Raw genomic sequence first — 21,718 nt, forward strand, 5'->3', positions numbered from 1 at the left:
CTCAAAAAGAGGAGGTTAGATACTGGATGAAAACTGTCCAGTGTGCTGGGATCCAGCAATGGTTTCTTGAGGAGGGGGCAAACCAGCAAACCCACTTGGACAACACCCCCTGCGCAGCTTTAATTAGCCAGGAGGGGCATTGATCTAAAGAGCATGTGGCCGAGTTCACAGTCATAAGGACCCTGTCTACTTCCTCAGGCCCAACAGGTTCAAACTGTTCCAAGATAACAGGGCAAGATTCTGCCCTGGGCACCTCCTTAGAACCTGCAACAAGGCTGACATCAGCTAAGAATGAATTTGAACAACTTTATCCAACAGAGGTTGAGCAAAATTCTTCTGAGTGGCTCTCCAAGGGGGTCTCCACACCCCCTCTACTCAAGATGGTATGTGTCACATGAAACAGGGCTGCAGGATGGCTATCTGCAGACACAATAAGGACAGAGAAGTATTGTCACTTTGCTGCCTTACCACCACAAGGTAGGCCTTAATAGCAGCTCTAACCTGCATTCAGTCAAGTTTGTCCCTCGTCATATGCCAGCAATGCTCTATACATCTCTTCTCCCATTCATCTCCCTCAGTTCTTCTGTAAACCACAGAGAATGACAGATTCCACAAGAGGGGAGAGGTTGCATAGGCATGATCCAATCCAAGGCCTTGGAAGCCCTTCTGTTCCAGGTGGCAACCACAGCCTCAGATGGCCTGTGCAGCAGACCAGAAGGCACAACCCCCAGCTCCCCCTGAAGCCCATCTGGGTCCATCAGTTGCCAAGGTGGACCGATCTAATAGGTCCCACCTCCCTGCCATGGATGATGGCACTGGAGAATCCATGGTAATCAGAGCATGATCTGACCATGACAAGGGGGACACCAACAAGGGGGACACCAAGAGGGATACTAAAGAAGTAAGCCAACCTGAAAGTGACTGAAGACAGGAAAGATTTTTTTTTTTAGGACTGTAGAAAATGCTGATGATAGTCTATTGAGTTTAGTGTTGTATAATCTATGAGATGCTAAAAATGAACTATAGTCCCAATAATTCTTTTTTTTTTTTCCTCCTACTTTTACTAGGTGGAATCTGTGCTGAGGCAAGGGCTTACTATTTTAACCTGGTCCTCTCTGACATTAAATAGCTTCTTTCAAGAAGTTGATGAAGTTATGAAAATGTTTAATCAGCTTTTGAAAAAGGTAAATTTAATTTTCCCTAGTCTCATTTAGAGGTACCAAGGATTGAATTTCGGCCCTCAAGGATGCAAAACATGTACTCTGTTGCTGAATTTTGGCTTCACCAGCTCAATCCCAGTATTCATTAATTTTCATCTAAATTTAATATTTAGAATCATTCCAACGTAAACAAGATATAGAATCTATTCAGATTTGCAAGGTGTCCTAAGAACAATACAGCTAATTTACTGTGTTGTTAATTAATACAATTAAGTTACAGCCTTATTGAAGTATAGCTTTTAGCTGATTTTTTTGTGTTGTATAGATTTGAATCACAGCTTTTCAAACTTAATTTAATTTTAATTAATATAATTGATTAAACATACTTTTATATTTTGCTAGTGGGGCTTGTTATCACCCCCAAGTTTACGTTTTTTAAAATTTCAAGCAAAATGTTTGTGTAATCCTAAGAAAAAAATCTATTAATAATCTTTTCTTTAATACAGATTAATGACTTGTGTGAAATGCAGATTGATTTAACACTGAAGGATATATCAAATACGCTGCTGCTGGTACTACCAGATAATGCAACAAAAGTGGAAGATTTACTGGCACGCAATGAGGTAACCATTTTTAGCCATTCTTACTGGTCTTATGCATGTGAGCATATGTGTACATATCTACAATGTTGATTCTATGAAGAACAATTTTAGGTATTTAACTGTGAGGATTTTTAAACATTTCTTCAGAATTCTAAAGAATTCTATTTTTCATACTTCCCCACAAGATGGCAAGCATCTCTATACCAGCATGTTTCCCTTTTAATTTTATGGATTTGCTAGATGTTTATGTGCTCTAAATGAAAACTTCTGTCACTTCTGTGGATGAAAGGACTGAAACTGGGAAGGCAGGAACCAGCACTGCTCAGATCAGTGCTTTAAAATGATGAATAATTGCAAAACCTCACTTTGTAGGATTTTCATTTCACCTCACGCAGTTATACATTCAGTCTAAAATAATCTGCTTCAGCTTGTTTTTAGTGGTTCCTCTGAACTTACCACATAGTTCTAATTATTATTATTTTAAGTACACATCTGCTATTCAGTTTTGAAAACCTCATAGTCCATTTAGCAGAAAACAATTGTACAAGTAAATATGAAATTACTGATGCTCCATCCTCAGAAGTGATCTAGATGAGTTAAAGAGCTTCAGTATCAGACTATATCTGTAGAAGCAATACATTTCTTAGTGTAGGTACAGTACATGTAATAATTAATAATGCCATCATTATTTAATGCTTGTATTTCTTTCCCATAATACAAAATTGCTCATGCCTTAGTTACCTCTATTTGGGATTATTGCAATGTACTCTACTTGGAGCTGCTCTTGAAGGTCAATAGAAGCTATAGCTGATTCTGAATACAGCAGCTTGAATAATTATGGGCATCCCTTTCTTCACTCACGTAACACCTCTATTCAAGAGCTGCACTTGGCTTCCAGGTGTAATTCAGTGTACTCGATGTCACCTTTAAAGCTCTTCATGGAACAGGATCTAGACACCTACAGGACTGACTGCCCCCAATAGTTTCTACCTGCCTAATTAGATGAGGAAGAGTCAGTTGTCTCTAGGTCCCCTAAATGTCATCTACCATTGCTCTCTTTCCTGGAATAGCATCTCTGGAGATTCAGTTTGCCCCATCACACTTGGGATTCAGAAAGTCAATCATGTCTGGCTTTGAAGGAGAGATAAATTGAGGGAGATTCTTCCTGTGCATGAATATTGATTATATCAGTTGTTTTTGTTCCTCAGCATAGGTTATTATCTTTGTTAATGTTGCTGGGGAGGGGGGATTGGGGTTTGGTTATTTTAATCTTGTTTATGTGCATGAGGATTTTAAGTTGCCCAGTCAATGATCAAAAGTGCATATAAGCCTAGTAAAATAAATAAAATACTGTTATTGTATTTAAACAGGTACACACCAAGGAATGGACTGAAATATTAAATAATAAAAGTAGACATATAGAAGATGCTGTACAGGAACTGATATCAATATTTGAGCAAATTTATGAAGTTAAGCATGTTAAAAAAACGACTGCAAAAAAATTTCAAGCACAAGGTATTTATCCATTTATTTATGGGTCCCTTCATCATTAAGCATTTAATGAATGAAAATTTCAAAGGAACTAATTAGACTTTTTGTGTTTTAGACATTTTAGTACTTAATAGCATTACTCTGTAATTTTTAATTTTGGAAGCATTAGGGGAACACATACAAATCCTTATTATTAGTCATTAGAAGAAGAATTTTTGCTGCCTGAAAACAATATATTAATTCAGGCCTGTATTCAGTAGAAACTCAACTCCTTACCTGGCAGGACTCCCAGATAAGGGTGCCACAGAGGGGTGGGGGAGGCCAGGCGAAGGGACTGCAAGGCTGTGGGGTGCAGCACTGTGCAAGTGCAGGAAGCCCATGGGGTGGAGGGTGCAATGCCACGGGAGCACAGGAAGCCCATGGGGTAGAGGGCACAGCACTGTGCAAGCACAGGAAGGCTAGTGGGGTGGAGGGCACAGCACAGTATGAGTGCAGGAAAGCCTGAGGGACTTACCAGGGTGACTTGTGACCTTCCCTGCTGGCTTCCCCATTGACTTTGCTTGTGGGAAGCCAGCAGGAAAGGTTGTAAATGGTGGTCATATGACCATGGCTCCCTGCAATGTTGTAAGCACAAGTCAGACACTTGAGTGCCTGCAGGGGTGCTGCAATGGCCAGAACTTCAAGGATTGGTTGTATATCCTTTTTTTTGAGCCCTGCTGCAACTTTGAACAGTTGCTGAACGAATGGACATAAGCTGAGGACTATCTGTAGTTAGTAACAGGACAGAATCTATATACTACTAAAACTCTTGTGTCTGTAACCTTCAACTGGGTGAAACATGCAACACAGAGCAACAGTTTTTGAACCAAGGTACCTCAAATGGGCTAACTTACAGAATGTGTCCAAATTCTGGGACCCATTACTCCTGTGGGATTGAAATTGGAACATTTATGGTAGCTTCAGCACTGCTGCACTGCCACAGTCAACCCAGGTCATGTGATCATCATGGGTGTATCCCTGGCCTCTTTCCCACCTCCTGCTGTCCCCTGCACCCAATTGGCTAGTGACAAGGCCCAACAGGCAAGCAGCAATTGGCTGCTTTGGAAACAAGGCAGAAATCTGAAATCTCTTAACAGCAGTGGGCTTTGAGGGGAAGATGAGGCAGCAACTTGAATGCCTTCTGGTGAGGTAGAGGTGGTGGTGGGGCACTGGTGTCAACAGGTGGGCCCTTGGGGACACACCAGAATGGGGAGTGGGGGTGCAGTTTTCCTCACAGTTTGCAGCCCCCTTTATTCCACCTCCCCCCAGCAAAGGGGCAGGCAGTTCTACAGGTCAGCTGAGGAGGAGGAGGAGGAGGAGGAGGAAGCTTCACCGGGGCTCTCCTATGGGTCGTAGGGGGAGGGCAAATGGCACAAGCCTATATTATATGTGGGGAGGGAGGGAAGGAGGGAGGGAAGCCAGGCAGGCAGGCAGGCAGGCAGGCAGGCAGGCAGGCAGGAAGGAAGGAAGGAAGGAAGGAAGGAAGGAAGGAAGGAAGGAAGGAAGGAAGGAAGGAAGATTTCTGATGCCCTGCCAGCTTCCCACAAGAAAACTCAATAGGGAAGCTGACAGCAAGTCGGAAGTCGCTCCTGCTCCCATTGTTTTTTTACCTTGGTCATTCTGTTTCTCTGTTTAGGTAAGGAAATATCTCTGAAAGGATGAGTCAGAGGTTCATGGGTTGTCTAGTGTAGCCTAAACCTCTTGGCTGTCACTTGTCATTCCTTCCCCATCTATTTAGCCTGATTGCTGCTACACATATAATTCAATTTCTTCCAAATTTGGAAATTTGCTATGTTTTAGCCCATATTTAGTGTCAATTAGTTATATTTCTTTTAAAAAGCATGACTGTGTAAAAAATTAAGCTATATCAATGGAATAGAAATGATGTTTCTGCCCTGATTTTATGTTTCTCAACATTTACATCAGTGCTCATGTCAAAGGCTCAACTAATATGACCAATAAATCTCAGTTGTCACTATACTCACTACAGAGATAGGAGCAAAATGTATTGAGCTCTACCTATTTAGGATTCGGTGGAAATCTTAGATTGAATGTGTGAGTGGGAGGCAAAGTGTCCCACAACGTATACTATATGAACTTTTGCACATGGCTGTTGACTGAATGAACTCACTTCTCTTTTATTTCCAATAGAAGGAAAACATGTAGCATTTGGAAGTGGAGAAGAGATACCCTCTTCTGCATCCTCAGTGATGCTTAGTAGTGAGGAAGCTGAGGACAGTGAAAAGGAGGATGAGTTTAAAAAGGTATTTCATCACCAGTGATACATTTGTTCAGTACACGTATTACTGAAACAATGGAAATAATTTAAAAACAGTTGCACTATTTATTAGGATAATTGTTGAAAGTCTTCTAACTTTCCCATGATATATTTCATGCTGTGAAACTGCTTTAATTGAACAAAATTATAGACAAATTTAGTGCAGAACTCATTATCTTGCTGGTATGATTTAAAATAGAAAAGTGGCAAAGGGGAGAGGTGCCAAAACCATCCTCTGCTTTCAACTTTTCCTAGAAACTGTTCTTCTCACTCAATTTTCACTCGGTGGGACTTAGTTCTGGACGTTATCCTGGCCAATATAAAAACAAAGAGAGGAAAGTGTATGTCTGGGCTCCTGCCCATACCTTCTAAGAAATCACTTAGACCCATGCTTGCTATCTAGCTCTGCTTTCATTGTACTGCATCTTATTAAAAGCAGCCTTCCCCAGCTTGGTGCCCTCTGAGCCAGATCTCATTTTGCCTTACATAAGATTTCCTTGAGGCCCATTTAGCTGAAAATAGGAGTGTTGTTTTCAGCAGGAAATTCAACGTCAGTAACTCTCATGTGCTATTTCAGAGGAAGTAAATTGCTGAATGATTTTGACCAGGTATGTAGCTGATATGAATCTAAACTGTTGCTTTTAACTGCAGGAATGCAAAGAGGTAGTTGCATATTTTAGCCATCAGTTGTTGGATAGCCTGCAGAAAACTACACGATTATCTTTAGACGCTCTTAAAAGAAGAGTATTTGTTTCAAGGTAAGTGATATAAGTGGAAATTTATTTTCTACCACCTGCCCTGATACACTTGGCACTTCTGTTGCCACCAGCAGAAAGAAGCAAATGAGAAAATTCCAGCTGAATTCTTCTGCACAATTCCTTAAGAAACAGTAGAGTTTTCAATACCAAGAAATAAATCCTGGAATTCCTAACCCATGTGCATTGTACACTGTAAAGGCCTATCTCTGTACGTATCTAGTGGTTAGATGTTCTGTCCTTCCAAACTCACACCTAGATTGGAATATCTGAATACTCCTAGGACCGTGTAGGAGAAAATTGCATTCCTGCATGCAATTCTGAGTGCATCCTGAATTTGGCTTGTATATTGCTCTCTCCTATCTATCAACTTGCCATTCCTTTCTCATCTTCCAGAACCATTGAAAAGGGCTTTTATTACACATATACTGCTGAGGTGGGTGAAGATGAGACTTGTTAGATTAAAGATACATACGTCGGGCACCCCTTCATGGATCACTGCCTTGTCGTGGCGAAGGGGCTTGCGTAACTCAGAGAAGCCATGAGCTATACCGTGCAGGGCCACCCAAGACGGACAGGTCATGACAGAGAGTTCTGACAAAATGTGGTCCACTGGAGAAGGAAATGGCAACCCACTCCAGTATCCTTGCCAAGAAAACCCCATGGACAATGTTAAAAGGCTAAAAGATATGACGCCGGAAGATGAGCCCCTCAGGTCAGAAGGTGTCCAATATGCTACTGGTGAAGAGCGGAGGGCATTTCCAAGTAGCTCCAGAAAGAGTGAAGCGGCTGGGCCAAAGCCGAAAGGACGTTCAGCTGTGGATGTATCTGGAAGCGAAAAGAAGGTCCGATGCTGCAAGGAACAATATTGCATAGGAACCTGGAATGTAAGATCTATGAACCAAGGCAACCTGGATGTGGTCAAACATGAGATGACAAGATTGAACATTGACATCTTGGGAATCCGCGAATTGAAATGGACGGGAAAGGGTGAATTTAATTCAGGTGACCATTATATCTACTACTGTGGGCAAGAAACCCTTAGAAGAAATGGAGTTGCACTCATAGTGAATAAGAGAGTGGGAAAGGCAGTAATGGGGTACAACCTCAAAAACGACAGAATGATCTCAGTGCGTATCCAAGGCAAACCATTCAACATCACAGTAATCCAAGTCTATGCCCCAACCACTGATGCCGAAGAAGCTGAAGTTGACCGCTTCTATGAAGACCTACAACACCTTCTAGAACTAGCACCAAAAAAAGATGTCCTTTTCATCATAGGGGATTGGAATGCTAAAGTAGGAAGTCAAGGAGTAATCGGAATAACAGGCAAGTTTGGCCTTGGAGCACAAAATGAAGCAGGGCAAAGGCTAATAGAATTCTGTCAAGAGAACAAGCTAGTCATAGCAAACACTCTTTTCCAACAACACAAAAGACGACTCTACACATGGACATCACCAGATGGTCAATACCAAAACCAGATTGATTATATACTTTGCAGCCAAAGATGGAGAAGCTCTATACAGACAGCAAAAACAAGACCAGGAGCTGACTGTGGCTCAGATCATGAGCTTCTTACAGCAAAATTTAGGCTTAAATTGAAGAATATAGGGAAAACCACTAGACCACTCAGGTATGACTTAGATCATATTCCTTGTGAGTACACAGTGAAGGTGATGAATAGATTTAGAGGATTAGATTTGGTAGACAGAGTACCTGAAGAACTATGGACGGAGGTCTGTAACATTGTACAGGAGGCAGCAACTAAAACCATCCCAAGGAAAAAGAAATGCAAGAGAGCAAAATGGCTGTCTGATGAGGCATTACAAATAGCTGTGGAAAGAAGGAATGTGAAAAGCAAGGGTGAAAGGGAAAGATATAAGCAACTGAATGCAGATTTCCAGAGAATAGCAAGGAGAGATAAGAAGGCCTTCTTAAATGAACAGTGCAAAGAAATTGAGGAAAACAATAGAATGGGGAAGACTAGAGATCTCTTCAAGAAAATTGGAGATATCAAAGGAACGTTTAGTGCAAAGATGGGCATGATAAAGGACAAAAAAGGCAGGGACCTGACAGAAGCAGAAGAGATTAAGAAGAGGTGGCAAGAATACACAGAAGAACTATACAAGAAAGATCTTAATGTCCCTGAGGTCCATGCTGGTGTGGTCACTGACCTTGAGCCGGACATCCTAGAGAGTGAAGTCAAGTGGGCCTTAGGAAGCATTGCTAACAACAAAGCTAGTGGAGATGACAGTATTCCAGCTGAGTTATTTAAAATACTAAAAGATGATGCTGTTAAAGTGCTGCACTCAATATGCCAGCAAGTTTGGAAAACGCAACAGTGGCCACGGGATTGGAAAAGGTCAGTTTACGTTCCAATTCCAAAGAAGGGCAATGCCAAAGAATGCTCACACTATCGCACAATTGCACTCATTTCACATGCTAGCAAGGTTATGCTCAAAATCCTACAAGCTAGGCTTCAGCAGTACGTGAACCGAGAACTACCAGATGTACAAGCTGGGTTTCGAAGAGGCAGAGGAACTAGAGATCAAATTGCCAACATTCGCTGGATCATGGAGAAAGCACGAGAGTTCCAGAAAAATATCTACTTCTGCTTCATTGACTATGCAAAAGCCTTTGATTGTGTGGATCACAACAAACTCTGACAAATTCTTAAAGAGATGGGGGTACCAGACCATCTTACCTGTCTCCTGAGAAATCTGTATGCGGGCCAAGAAGCAACAGTTAGAACCGGTCACGGAACAACCGATTGGTTCAAAATAGGGAAAGGAGTACGACAAGGCTGTATACTGTCACCCTGCTTATTTAACCTATATGCAGAGTACATCATGAGAAATGCCAGGCTGGAAGAATCACAAGCCGGAATTCAGATTGCAGGGAGAATCATCAACAACCTCAGATATGCAGACAATACCACCCTAATGGCAGAAAGTGAAGAAGAACTAAAGGGCCTCTTGATGAGGGTGAAGGAGGAGAGTGCGAAAGCTGGCTTGAAACTCAACATTAAAAAAACTAAGATCATGGCATCTGGACCCATCAATTCCTGGCAAATAGAAGGGGTAGAAATGGAAGCAGTAACAGACTTCATTTATTTGGGCTCCAAGATCACCGCAGACGGAGACTGCAGCCATGAAATTAAAAGACGCTTGCTCCTTGGGAGGAAAGCTATGGCAAACCTAGATAGCATATTAAAAAGCAGAGATGTCACCTTGCCGACAAAGATCCGCATAGTCAAAGCTATGGTTTTTCCAGTAGTAATGTATGGCTGTGAGAGCTGGACCATAAAGAAGGCTGAGCGCCGAAGAATTGATGCCTTTGAACTGTGGTGCTGGAGAAGACTCTTAAGAGTCCCCTGGACTGCTAGGAGGTCAAACCAGTCAATCTTAAAGGAAATCAACCCTGATTGCTCATTGGAAGGACTGATAATGAAGCTCAAGCTCAGATACTTTGGCCTCTTAATGCGAAGAGAGGAGTCTTTGGAAAAGATCCTGATGCTGGGAAAAATTGAAGGCAAAAGGAGAAGAGGACGGCAGAGGATGAGATGGTTAGATAGCATCACTGAAGCAATGAGCATGAAACTGAGCAAACTCAGGGAGGCAGTGAAGGACAGGAAAGCCTGGTGTGATATGGTTCATGGGGTTACGAAGAGTCGGACACGACTTAACGACTCAACAACAACAACACGTCAGGCTAGCACATTAAAAGGAATGGTCTAGCAAGATGCTTGGGACCGGAATTATGCTTACCACTGACAAAGGGTATCTCATGCCATCTGCCAAAATTGTATGAGATGATAGTGCTTGCAATGTTAGGCATATCTCATGGGCTTCAAGCTGTACTTGGAACTGTTGGCAGATTTAATCTCCTTCCCACACCTTACCTTCTACTTCTTTGTCATAATGACTCTACAGTTATCTTTCCATTTTGGTTTTGTGGATATGGTGTACTGCAACTCTTAGCATCACTTCCAGATGGGATTTTGGAAACCAATGTTGTTTGTGCTGATAACATCATTGATACTCAGGCCAAAACCATAGATGGAATTCAGCTGGCTGTGGCTTCAGCAGTCCCAACAGGATGTCAGATGATGATGTCATTATAGCAGGGATGGTACAGGCTGCAGCCAGATCCAGGGACAGCACTCTGTTTGGAGTGCTCATTCCCACAGGAGTCCTTCATGCTGAATGGCCAAATCCACCTTGCCTGTTCTGTAAAGGTATGACAGTGAGCACACATACCTGTCTTTCCACAGATACAGGAGGCATGAATAGTATCTAGCTAAAGGGGGCAATTTACTTCCACAGCACCTTTACTTTCAGAACAGGCTTTTCAAGGCCATATGTGTAAAACAGTGTTAAATCTGATCAATCCTCTGCTAAATTAATGAACACTGACAAATAATGAGAGGAACAGCTTAAAAATGTTACTGGAGAATATCATGTCCATCTGGATGTAGATATTTAGGAGTAATTATTACCAAAGATTGACCCCAATTAAGACATGTACTTATGGCCCTCTTCTGCACAAGATTTAAATAGAACTAAAATCATTGTAACAATTTTAATTTTTCTGCCAGGTTCTTTGGCAGAATAGAAACATTTAAATGATAATGCATCCAAAGATCCTATTTTATTGTAAAATTAAATTATGAATTGTTTGCTTTTGAATGTCTCAAACAATGTTTTCTTCATTTCTTCATTTATAAATATAGATATATTTTATAATTTATAAGGATTAAAAAAAACCTAGGATTGAACAAACTATACAGTATAAACAAAAGCATAATACAGTTTAAAAATACTAATCTTCTGATGCTTTTCAGCTAAAACAACTCATATCACGAGGTACTTATATATTATTCTATTAGCATTAGTTTCTTTATTGGGTAGAATAATACCATTCCTTAAAATAAGAAATTAATATACAGTCATCATCTAGTTGACTTTTGATGCTCTCAAAAAGCTGAGTAGGTTTACACCTAGTTAGAATCAAGAAAGGAGACCACTAGAAAATCCCAAGGCCACATTGGAGGACCAAAACGTGTCACTAGCAAACCACTTCCATAGCATTGCCCAAAAATGCCTACATAGATGGGCCTATCAAATAACCAGAGATTGAGTTTGACATGAAGGAGACTTTGCCTTTTTAACTAAATTAGTATTTGCTGTCATAAGTTCACATTTAACACATTTCTAGATGGTTGAAAAAAAGTGGAAAATTTTTTTGGCTCCTGATTCATCTCCTCACCTGCCATTCCTTGATCATTTGCTATTTCAGCATAAGAGTAAACATATTCAGAATGGAAAGTCAGTTTAGAGATTTAATTGTAGATTGAAATCCTATAGCTTTGAATATATTTTGCAAAAGGAATGAATAGCAGTCTGTTTCAAATGAGTCAAATTAATCATTACTTCATAAAATACACAGATTGTATCAGTTACGACCATTAGCAATATGTGGATAGCAATGAATATGTATTTCAATTAAAAGCAAGGAAATCTGACCCATGTTGTATGAAAGTAATATTAATCACACCAAGTTCTTTTAAAAGCTGACAAAAACTTTGGGAGAATGATTTGGGTTCTGAGCTCAGTGAATCTTACTGGTATTCTTTGTGACACAGAATTTTTCTTAAATCTATTTCAGCAACACATCAAGAACTGATCATGAAAATAAACCATAGGTGGCATTATATTCCATTAAAATTAAACTATATAAATTGCAAGCTTTCTAATTTGTATTAGTGGTTATGTAAACACATTGACATACATTGCCATCCTTGCTGGCAATGCCCAATTAGTCAAAGTTTTCTGGAAGAAATTGGGAAATTTACCCAATATTCCATTATGAATCCTGTGGTTTGTCAATATTTCCTAATGTATATAAACCAATGCCACATGAGAAATCAATTCTGTTCTTATTGTCAGTCACTAGGTTTGTTTTTGCAAAGCCCAGAAAAATAAAAAAATATTTTTGTTGGATCAGTAGTGTTTCACTGTTGAAGTAGCTTTGGCTGAAAAATTAACAGGAGAGAGCTTTGAAAAACTCTGCAGGGAACAATAAAGGACACATTCAGTCAAATTTGGTTACAATTGCTTAGCTATATTAATAACATTTTTCCTAATATATTATTCTTGTCTAAGTAAATGTTATAGGAAATGTCATTTTCTATAGGAATAATGTGATGACATGTTTATATTTCTCCACAAGATCAACAATGCTCTTCCATGTGTTTGTATATAAAGTATATGCATATATACAGTACTTCCAATTAATTTTCCTTTCAAAAATATTCTAGATTTTGTCTTAAAGCTCATTATTTTCCAACTCTGCATTATTGGTGTTTAGCTTTAATTTTCCACTTTGCAAATATAATACAGTGAAAAAAAGTTATCCTGGCACATCCCATCTCCAAAGTGGAGAGTTCATCTTCCAGGAATAGAATGGGTATCATTTTACTGGTTGTCCAGCTGGGTGAATTTGATCTTATATGCCTCATATGCCATGCAATCTTCTAAAACAATCTCAAACTGGGTATTATTATTTTTACTGATACTTATAAGCAATTCAGCAAACTGCGCAGTACCTAGAGAAGCTAACAATAATGCATAATTTAGGATTAAAACAGTGAATAATAACATTACAATTAAGCAAAATACTGACCAAACTGTGAAATAAAAAGCTGTTATAAATTGTTTTCAAGAACCTATATGGATAGTCCATGTAGCTATCAGGAGTCAGTGTTAAGTCAAAGATGTTTTACCTTTATCAAACTAGCATGTTCACAGAAAACCTAGTGCTGGATATGGCAGTATAGAAATTTGTAGTGCTTACTCTTGCCTTGTTATTTGTTAAGCATAGGATAGGCTTTACTGGATCAGTGGCCTATCTCAGCCCTTCCCAACCTAGGTGCCTATGGATTTATGGGAATTGTGAGTGCCACTGTGACCTAACAGGTGCCTCCAAGAAGCCCACGATAGCCCTTTTCTCCCTGAATTCTTGTGTTTAATATAATAACTGATTTAATCCTCACTTCTTGTTCAGCTCCAGCAACTTTGGACGGCTGCCTTATTTACCTCAGACCACAGTAATCAAACCTGAAGATGTTGTTACTTTTCTAAAAGCTGAAGTGCATTTAGCTATTCCACATGTGGTAAGTGGTTTTTGCAGTATGTGATTTTTGCAATCACAGAGGTGGTAATCCATCATCTGTGAATTTCTTCTGACTACATCGCTTGTGCAGTGTTACTCAGCATGGTTACTGAAAGCTTGGATGGTGCAGTGGACAATATACAATATACAGACAATTAAAATAACAGAGGAAAAAAGAGTATAGTTGTTAAATATTCAGCAAGAAATCAGCAGGTTGGAAAGCCAGTCTGATAACAAAAATGAAACAAAAGAATAAGAGACATTTAAATAGAACGTAGTGCTATATGCACAAATATCAAATAGAAATATGAGTTTCATGCATGCCATGAAAGAAGATTTTGTCCATGAAAGCTCATATTGTACTAAATTGCTCTAAGGTGCTTCAGGATTTGTTTTCAGCTCAGTCACAGACAGTTCATTGAATTAGAAATGTAGCAAAAGCTCAAGGCATAGCTGAACTAAGAGATGTATGACGTTTCTATTTCTAATTTCTAGAATTAAAATTGTATAACATGGTGTTAGCTGTATATTAGAGTAACTGAAGTGTTTCCCATTATTGCACCATTTAGTAATGCTGGAAATTATGGGTCATAAGAAGGAAGCTATTGTTAGGTAGAGTGGAGATATGAGTACATTCCACACCAAAAATACACACCAGCGTTAGAGAGATTTAAAGAATGAAATGTCTTTATCTTGTTCTCCAAGTAAATCCAGCCAGAAGTTATAAAACATATCTGGTTGTTTATTGAGAAAAATAAAACTACATAAAATACAAGTTTCATGCAAAACATATAAAAATCACTTCTTCTCTTTTATGTGGCATCCAAGACTTATCCAATACACAAGTTCAACAAAGTCTCTAGCCAAAAACTTCTCAGAGAAGAGGTACACTACTTAGTTATTAGTTACAACTACATAACCTATAAAACTGATTACATGATGACTAAAATTCTACTAGCACAGGAGTATACAATCACCCACAATTTATTGGAACTGTGCACCTCCCCTTAGGTAACTAGCATGAAGACGCCAATAGGTGGCAGTAAATAGCAATATACTTACAAACTAGAAGGCCAATACAGGTGGCATGATTCTTGTAGCCACAACAATGTGTTTGAAGATAAGCAATTTGCTCTTCTTCCCATGAGAATATCCTAACAGCTATAATAGTAGCTCCATTCCATTCCAGTGCTGGCTCCATTTCTGGAAGAGAAAGGGCAGATGTAGAAAGAAGCTGCAGTCACTTTCAGCTACCAGCTCTCATCTGCAAAAATGTGCTCACTAGCGTAATCTGTGTATGCAAGCAGTATGATGGACCCATAACCTGCTTGAGATTTTGGTTCCTTCTCTGCAACCTGGAAAAATGGCAACTTTTATATTCCATTTGAGAGAAGAAAACCTGCCATTTCATTTGAACATGCAGATCTGATATTTCACAGTTCACACATATTGCATCTAAGCACATATTTTTGTACAAGTGAGCTGGTAACTGATTGTGATAACCAACCCACCACTTGTGTTTCATGAAAAGTGTCTTTTTTCTTTATTACAGGTGATGATACCCAGTTTGGATGATATCCAGCAAGCCATCAACCGTATGATTCAATTGACCTTGGATGTAAGCCGTGGTGTGGCTCAGTGGGGCCAGCATCACATGCTAAAATCCAACACCCAAGTGGAAAGCAATATTCCTGCATCACCTAGCATAATAGCAAAACTACAAAAAAAAGAAGAAAGTGAGATAATTGTTTCTTTTTTTTTCCTCCATAAAAAAATATTGCTTCTAAACTTTTAAACTACTTTTAAACTACTCAGAAGAGAGTAACAGCATAATTCTAACCATGCTTCTTAAGATGTAAATCCCTACATGTTGAATGGAGTTTGCTTTCTTAAATAGTTATATAGAGTAGGATTGTATTTTACCTCTATTATGATAGTTTATGAAATCATAATGGAAACCAGTTTTATCAATCTGCTACCCTCCAGTTATCTTAAATTTTTACTGTCAAAGGCTCTCATAGATTCAGAGAATTATGGGAGTTTGTCCAGCACATTTGAACACCACCAGGTTAGAGAAGGCTCATTTAACTAAATACTTAATCCTGTAGTTTTACAGCAATTATTTTACTTTTAATATAATTACTATAAAACAGATATAAGTTCTGTAGTCTGTTGGTTTTGAGAAGGCCGTTTTATTTACTAATAAAAAAAAATGGTGCAATGTATTTTGCTTTGGCACAGATTTCATGATATTTTTCAACAATAGAGGATTACCATTTATTCTTTTTAATCTGGAAATTTTAAAATATTGTTTAATTTTTGATATATATGTCATATGCTGAGTTTGTAATACTTTTTCTTCTTTCTTAAGTTTGTTGTTATTTACTATTGTTTTCTTTTGTATGTTTTTCTTCCTATTTTTGTCTATTTTTTGTAAAACTTGTTAATAATAAATAAATAAATAACTTTTAGTGAGCTAGGGTTGCTTCTAGCCAGGTTAGCACTGCTTAATCATTACTCTTTGGATTTAAATTACAACTAGAATTGCAACTGATTTTCCACCATTACTATAAGTTTTCATTGCGAACATCCCACTGCGTTCAGTCCACACCAGTGAGTATGATGTAGCTGCTGTGGATAGAACAATTTAAATTGTTCCCTATAACTCCAGTGTCAGGTAGTACCAAGATGTGTTGAGGGCCATTAACTTGGTGCCTTCTAAAAGGGATTGGATAAATTTGTGGAGGGTAGGTCTCTCAAAGTCTGTTGACGTCTCAGTATCAGCTCTACATTAGGATTACCCTGCCTTGAACAAGGAGGGAGAGGAATCTCTCTCCATCTCCTACCTGACAAACAAAATGCTGGGTGAAGATGGGCCTTGGGCTGATCCACTGGGCTATCTTTATGATCCCTTATTTTTAAGGATCTTTTCGTTAGTACTGAAACACTTTTCTGATTAATTTTTTATTTAAATGAAAAACACTACAGTACTCTAACATCATAATGTTACTGTGTTAATGTATGTCCTATGGCTTTATACAAATATATTATAAAAATTATCATTTTAAAATAATTAAAAAGCCCTTTTCAACCAGCATTTTCATTTTTAAAATTAAGTCTCATTGTGTAGTCTTTACCAGTATCCCTGTCTTTCCTTTTAAATAGTCCTAACCAGAAAAGCAGTTTAATATTCAGTAAATATTGCTTAAAAATAAATTAACAGGGTTATAAAATCACTTGCAATACAATGGCTGTAATAAATACATGCTGTATTGTGATAGCTTCAGTGGTTCACTCACTGACCATTTTAATTCTTCCCATTGAAAAATATGGAAACATTGCACTAAAGACATTTTCTGATAAATTTTAATTAGCAGAGAGGTTATAGCTATGAATAGATGAATCTTCTCTCCTGCCAATGAGATTAACAATATTCCACATAGGTGGGGCTATTGTTTTCATTTCTGGGAAATATATAATCTCATTAGCCCAATTAAGAGATTCTTCTATTGCAGTCAAGAAAATAGAAACTTTCTTTAAGAAGAAATACATGAGCATTAGCATAGTTGCTGATTATGCTTTTATAAACACTATATATATACATAAGAAATGTGAAGTATTTATGTTGTACACTATATTTTTCAGAACCAGTGGAGGAGGCATATCCCATTAGAAAGCTGAGAAACTTTTATCCAGGTGTGGCAGAACATAAGGATATATCCAAATTAGTTGTGCTTCTGTCCTCATCAGTAAACTCAGTACGGAAAGCTGCAAGTGAAGCACTGCAAGACTTTCAAAAGTATAAAGCCCTGTGGACAGAAGACAGGGACGCTAAAGTTCAGGTACACTCATTTTGGATTCATTCATTCATTCATTCATTAAATTTGTATGCCGCCCATTTCCCCCAACGGGTGACTCAGTGATTTGAAAGTTCTGTGAAAGGTGGATAACATAGTTCAGTTTAAGGAAAATGCAAAGCAGTGCAAAACTGAGCATTTTCAGCCTTAGCAGCAAGCTTGCTACCCAATAATGATGTGTTACACTAAAGGAGGTCTTTTAACATCCTATTTGAGGCCTACATGGACTTAGACTGCTCTCAACTACTTGACATAATTCATTCACTCCTTTATTAAAGAGAACACAGGCACTGTTTCTGCTCTACCAATGTTGCCTTTCCATCTTTTTGAAAGCCAGATTTGTAATGATTTCTCTAACACTCAATGCACTTATAGCACCTGCTGGAGAAGGATGGGGAGGGGGGGGTAGAACATTAATGGGAAAGGCAGTTAATCAGTCACTGACTAATGATACTGTTCCCTCTAGTCCCATAAGGATTCTGAGATGGGGCCTGGCATCACACAAACCCTTTCACACTCTTTATTCCACATGTATTTGTATACAGTAGCTAGCTCATTATAACACTCAGAACCTCTAATAAAGCCAAAGGAAAAGAACCAGCTTCACCAGGTGATGGAGGACTGCACTGCATTACAGTACAGAGCAATAGACCAGCTGCAAGGCGTGGCTTTCAGCAGCCAAAAATAAGTTCCTTAGATATTCTGGGAATAAGTGGTTGGTGGGTAAAGCCACAAGGAAGACAATGGAGAATATAGGAAGATAAATGTATACAGCATGAGCAAATCTATTGTTTATGGCTCACCTGTAGCAATTAAATGCGTATGAATTAGTTGAAAGGACCAGATATGAAATAATACAGTTCTGAAGATAGTTCTAGTTAAATAAACAGTATTAATGGTTGCAATTCCTCACAGCAATTTTTGGCCAATAATCCATCTCTGACTGAGATCCGATCAGAAATTCTTCATTATGCTACCTTTGAACAGGAAATAGAAGATTTAAAACCAACAATTTCCGTTGGCCCCATTGAACTCAATACAGGTATGAAATGGCTTAAGAGGCTATAATATTTGTAAACATCTCCAATGATTATTGGACAGAAATATTTGAATAGATAAAATTAGCAAAAAAGGTGCAGTAGTATATATAATTAAATATTATACATCTGTTAATCTTGTTTGAATAGCTGCATCACATTTTTCCTTTTATCTGAACCCGACTTAATCATGCTTAGAACATGTCTATTCATTTCATTAAGACTTCTCTGAGCATTATTTATTTTGGATCCAATCCCTTGATTCTATATTTCTGTATAGTCTCTAGATCCATACTGACCGCTGTCCAACCTGTACATTAAAAAAAATGCAAAGATATAATAATTAATGGAAAGTTGGGCATAGCAACATTGACATTAATAGAAATTGACTGAAATATAAGCATTATACTTTTAGCCTGGCCAGTGATAGATTGACAAACCTGACAAACCATTTTTTAAAACGGAATCCACAAAAATATTAAAAATAGTAATAATTTCCATAAATATTACAAAGAAAAAAACTAAAATGTGTCAGAGGCATGATTCCAGTATACGTGAAGAACAAATACAATGATTAGGCAGACAAATCTTTTTAAAGCCATGGACATATCTAAGTAATAACCCATTTTTTAAGAAAAAAATGGTCTTTAAAATTCTATACAGAAATTATTTTCTAGAAATTCCAAGCATCTTAGAACGGGGACCAGTTTTGCCTGTATAATTCCAATTTGTTCTCTAAATCTTTGTGCATCATGAAAACTAGCATGTGATTGTACTGAATGTATGTCAGCTATTCCAAACAACTAGGAACACAAGGACTTCTGGTCAGAGAGAGGAGCCTATGGACTTAGCTTCCCCCTTCAAATCTGGCAAACAGCCATTGGGAATATGAGACTTGGCTGGATGTTTTCAAACCTTTTGAGTTTGTGAAGCTTAGGATTTTCAACTAACATGTCTGAACATTCAGCCTTTGGGGGGGAAGATGTTTCAGGGGCTTGCTGTTCAAACAATAGAAATCCAAAGCTGCTTATGCATGCAAAATTAGTGGCACAATTCTTTCAGGCCCAGATAATATGTTGTGGATTTTCTGACAGTACAGTTCAATTTTAGAGCAGTTTGTGCAATTCATTTAAGTATGAGGCATTCACACATCAATAGTTTGGCATATGCAATTTTTCAACAGGGCCGATGAAATTAGCTCTTTCAATTGAAGCAAAAGCATGGAAAATGTTGCTTTGTCGCTATTTAAATGAAGAATACAAGAAAAAAATGCAAGACATGATAAGTTTTATAACAGAGTATCTGAAAAAATTATCTCGACCAATTCGAGATTTGGATGATGTTCGTTTTGCTATGGAAGCTCTGGCCAGTATACGTGATAAAGAAATAGAAATGGATATGACAATGGGGCCCATTGAAGTAAGTTCTTTAAAAACAAGAATCTCATTGAAACAAGTTCTTTAAAAACAAGATTTTTCAGCAGTGTGACTTACACGACACTGTCTTTGTTTTAGGAAGCCTACACAATTTTAAATAGATTTGAAGTTGAAGTGACAAAGGAAGAATCAGAAGGTGTTGATACATTACGGTACTCTTTTAATAAGCTTCAAAGCAAAGCGGTAAGTATGTTAAAGTAGCCTATTAGGCAATAATTGATGGTAATTTGTACCAGTTTATGAATATTAATTCACAGTGTACAAAGTAAATGAAATTGTTCTATAACAGCAATAGTCCTGGTATATGGACCTCCATAAAATTCCAAGACTGCCTGCAGATTTTTATTCCTTTAGTAGTTTATATAATAGCCATCTTTTGATATTCCTGCCCAAATCTATTTCTTAACTTCATTGCCTCAGGGTATTAATCCATTCCCTTTATGAGCCTCCAAGATGTTCAGCTTGAATTTTCTTTTTCTTTTGCATTCCCAAATCCCTTATTTCCCTCAAATCTCACCAATAGATACAAACTGGATCATTTCTGTTCTCACGGTTCTGCATTTAGATAAATTAATAGCAATCTATTAAGTCTCTAGATTTGGGGGACCATAGGTAAAATTATGATCCTAGCTACTTTTCATTCTTACTACAAACATCTATTTCTATTTCAGTCCAGTGTTCAGGATGAACTAATTCAAGTCCAGCCCAAGTTTAAGAGTCAGCTACTGGAGGCAGTCGAGGTTTTCCGTGAAGATGTGTCAAGTTATGAAATAGCATATGATACGGTAACTTTATGTATATGTGGTTTGTGAACTGTGAAGAAATTACTGCAGGTATAATGTTGTTTTAACCAAAGAATATTTCTTCTAAAGATTTAAAATACTATATTGTTAATTTGTCTTTAAATGCTTTAAATCTAATTCCTGTAAGACTAGGACTCAGCCTTACAGATTGCAGAAAACTTATTCCAGCTATAATAACATACTCAGCAGGGCTGAGGCCTAGCTGAAATACCAAGCAACAATGCACAAAGATTTATAAAAAACCTAAAGTTTAGTCATGTATGGGCTTAACAGGAAGTTGGAGGACCAAAGCTGTTAAGGTCAGAAGCAAAGAGCTGGAAATCAGAATGGTCCATTACAGTAACAAAGGACAAGGGACAACTGTTCTTCCCAGTCAAAGGTGGGAAGGTCTTGGGCCTTAATAGATAGCATGGGTAGGAGAAAGACACCCAAGAATTAGTTTTGCTTCTACTATAAATACTATAAATATGGATTGGATTTCAGTCTTGGCAGTTGCTAGATTTTTTTCACAGACAGCATTTCTAGTTTTCACAATAAACAAAGCTAGCTTATCAATGTTTATCCTTGAATCATTGTCTGCAAAACTTCTAGTTTCAGTATTGGCTGGATAAAGTCTGACATGAATGAACAAATCCAGTAAAAAAACAAGCTGTTTACACTGTTGTTCCACAAAGATGGAATAAATATGTAAAAAAAATAAGTATACCTATTACAGTGGTACCTCGGTTCACGAACTTAATTCGTTCCACAATTCTGGTTGCAAACTGAATCGAATTTCCCCATAAGGTTCAATGTAAATAAGGTTAATCCATTCTGACCCCTACGAACGTGGTCGCGAACCGAATTGGTCGCCAACCGAATCAAATTTTCCCATAAAGTTCAATGTAAATAAGGTTAATCCGTTCTGAACCATATGTATTTTTTTTAACCACAAAAATATGAAACAAAGTATAGTACAGTACAGTATGAAGAGAGAGAACACTAAGCTCGCTTGAGGCAACACCAGAAAGCTCCACAGCAAGTGTCTGCGACCGCAATCTCGCCTAGAGGAAGCCACGATCATGTGTCAGAGCAGGGAAAATGGCCG

The 21,718-nt window shown here is 38.2% G+C and overlaps 1 protein-coding gene across 1 annotated transcript in view; it reads left to right on the plus strand.

Annotated features, from left to right (window-relative positions):
• Positions 1–21,718, plus strand: part of DNAH8 (dynein axonemal heavy chain 8) — a 155,787-nt gene that overhangs the window by 25,812 nt on the left and 108,257 nt on the right. Inside the window, exons 16-27 of the mRNA XM_088145411.1 lie at positions 1,068–1,184; positions 1,667–1,783; positions 3,133–3,277; positions 5,444–5,556; positions 6,222–6,328; positions 13,391–13,499; positions 15,051–15,234; positions 17,144–17,340; positions 18,271–18,397; positions 19,576–19,811; positions 19,907–20,011; positions 20,500–20,613. Coding sequence (XP_088001537.1) covers positions 1,068–1,184; positions 1,667–1,783; positions 3,133–3,277; positions 5,444–5,556; positions 6,222–6,328; positions 13,391–13,499; positions 15,051–15,234; positions 17,144–17,340; positions 18,271–18,397; positions 19,576–19,811; positions 19,907–20,011; positions 20,500–20,613 — 1,671 coding nt within the window. The remainder of the gene's footprint in view (positions 1–1,067; positions 1,185–1,666; positions 1,784–3,132; positions 3,278–5,443; positions 5,557–6,221; positions 6,329–13,390; positions 13,500–15,050; positions 15,235–17,143; positions 17,341–18,270; positions 18,398–19,575; positions 19,812–19,906; positions 20,012–20,499; positions 20,614–21,718) is intronic.

The sequence above is a fragment of the Python bivittatus genome, unplaced genomic scaffold (assembly GCF_059951505.1).
Source record: "Python bivittatus isolate LINGU-HERP-01145 unplaced genomic scaffold, Pbiv_v1 ctg000020_np1212, whole genome shotgun sequence".
Lineage (NCBI taxonomy): Eukaryota > Metazoa > Chordata > Lepidosauria > Squamata > Pythonidae > Python > Python bivittatus.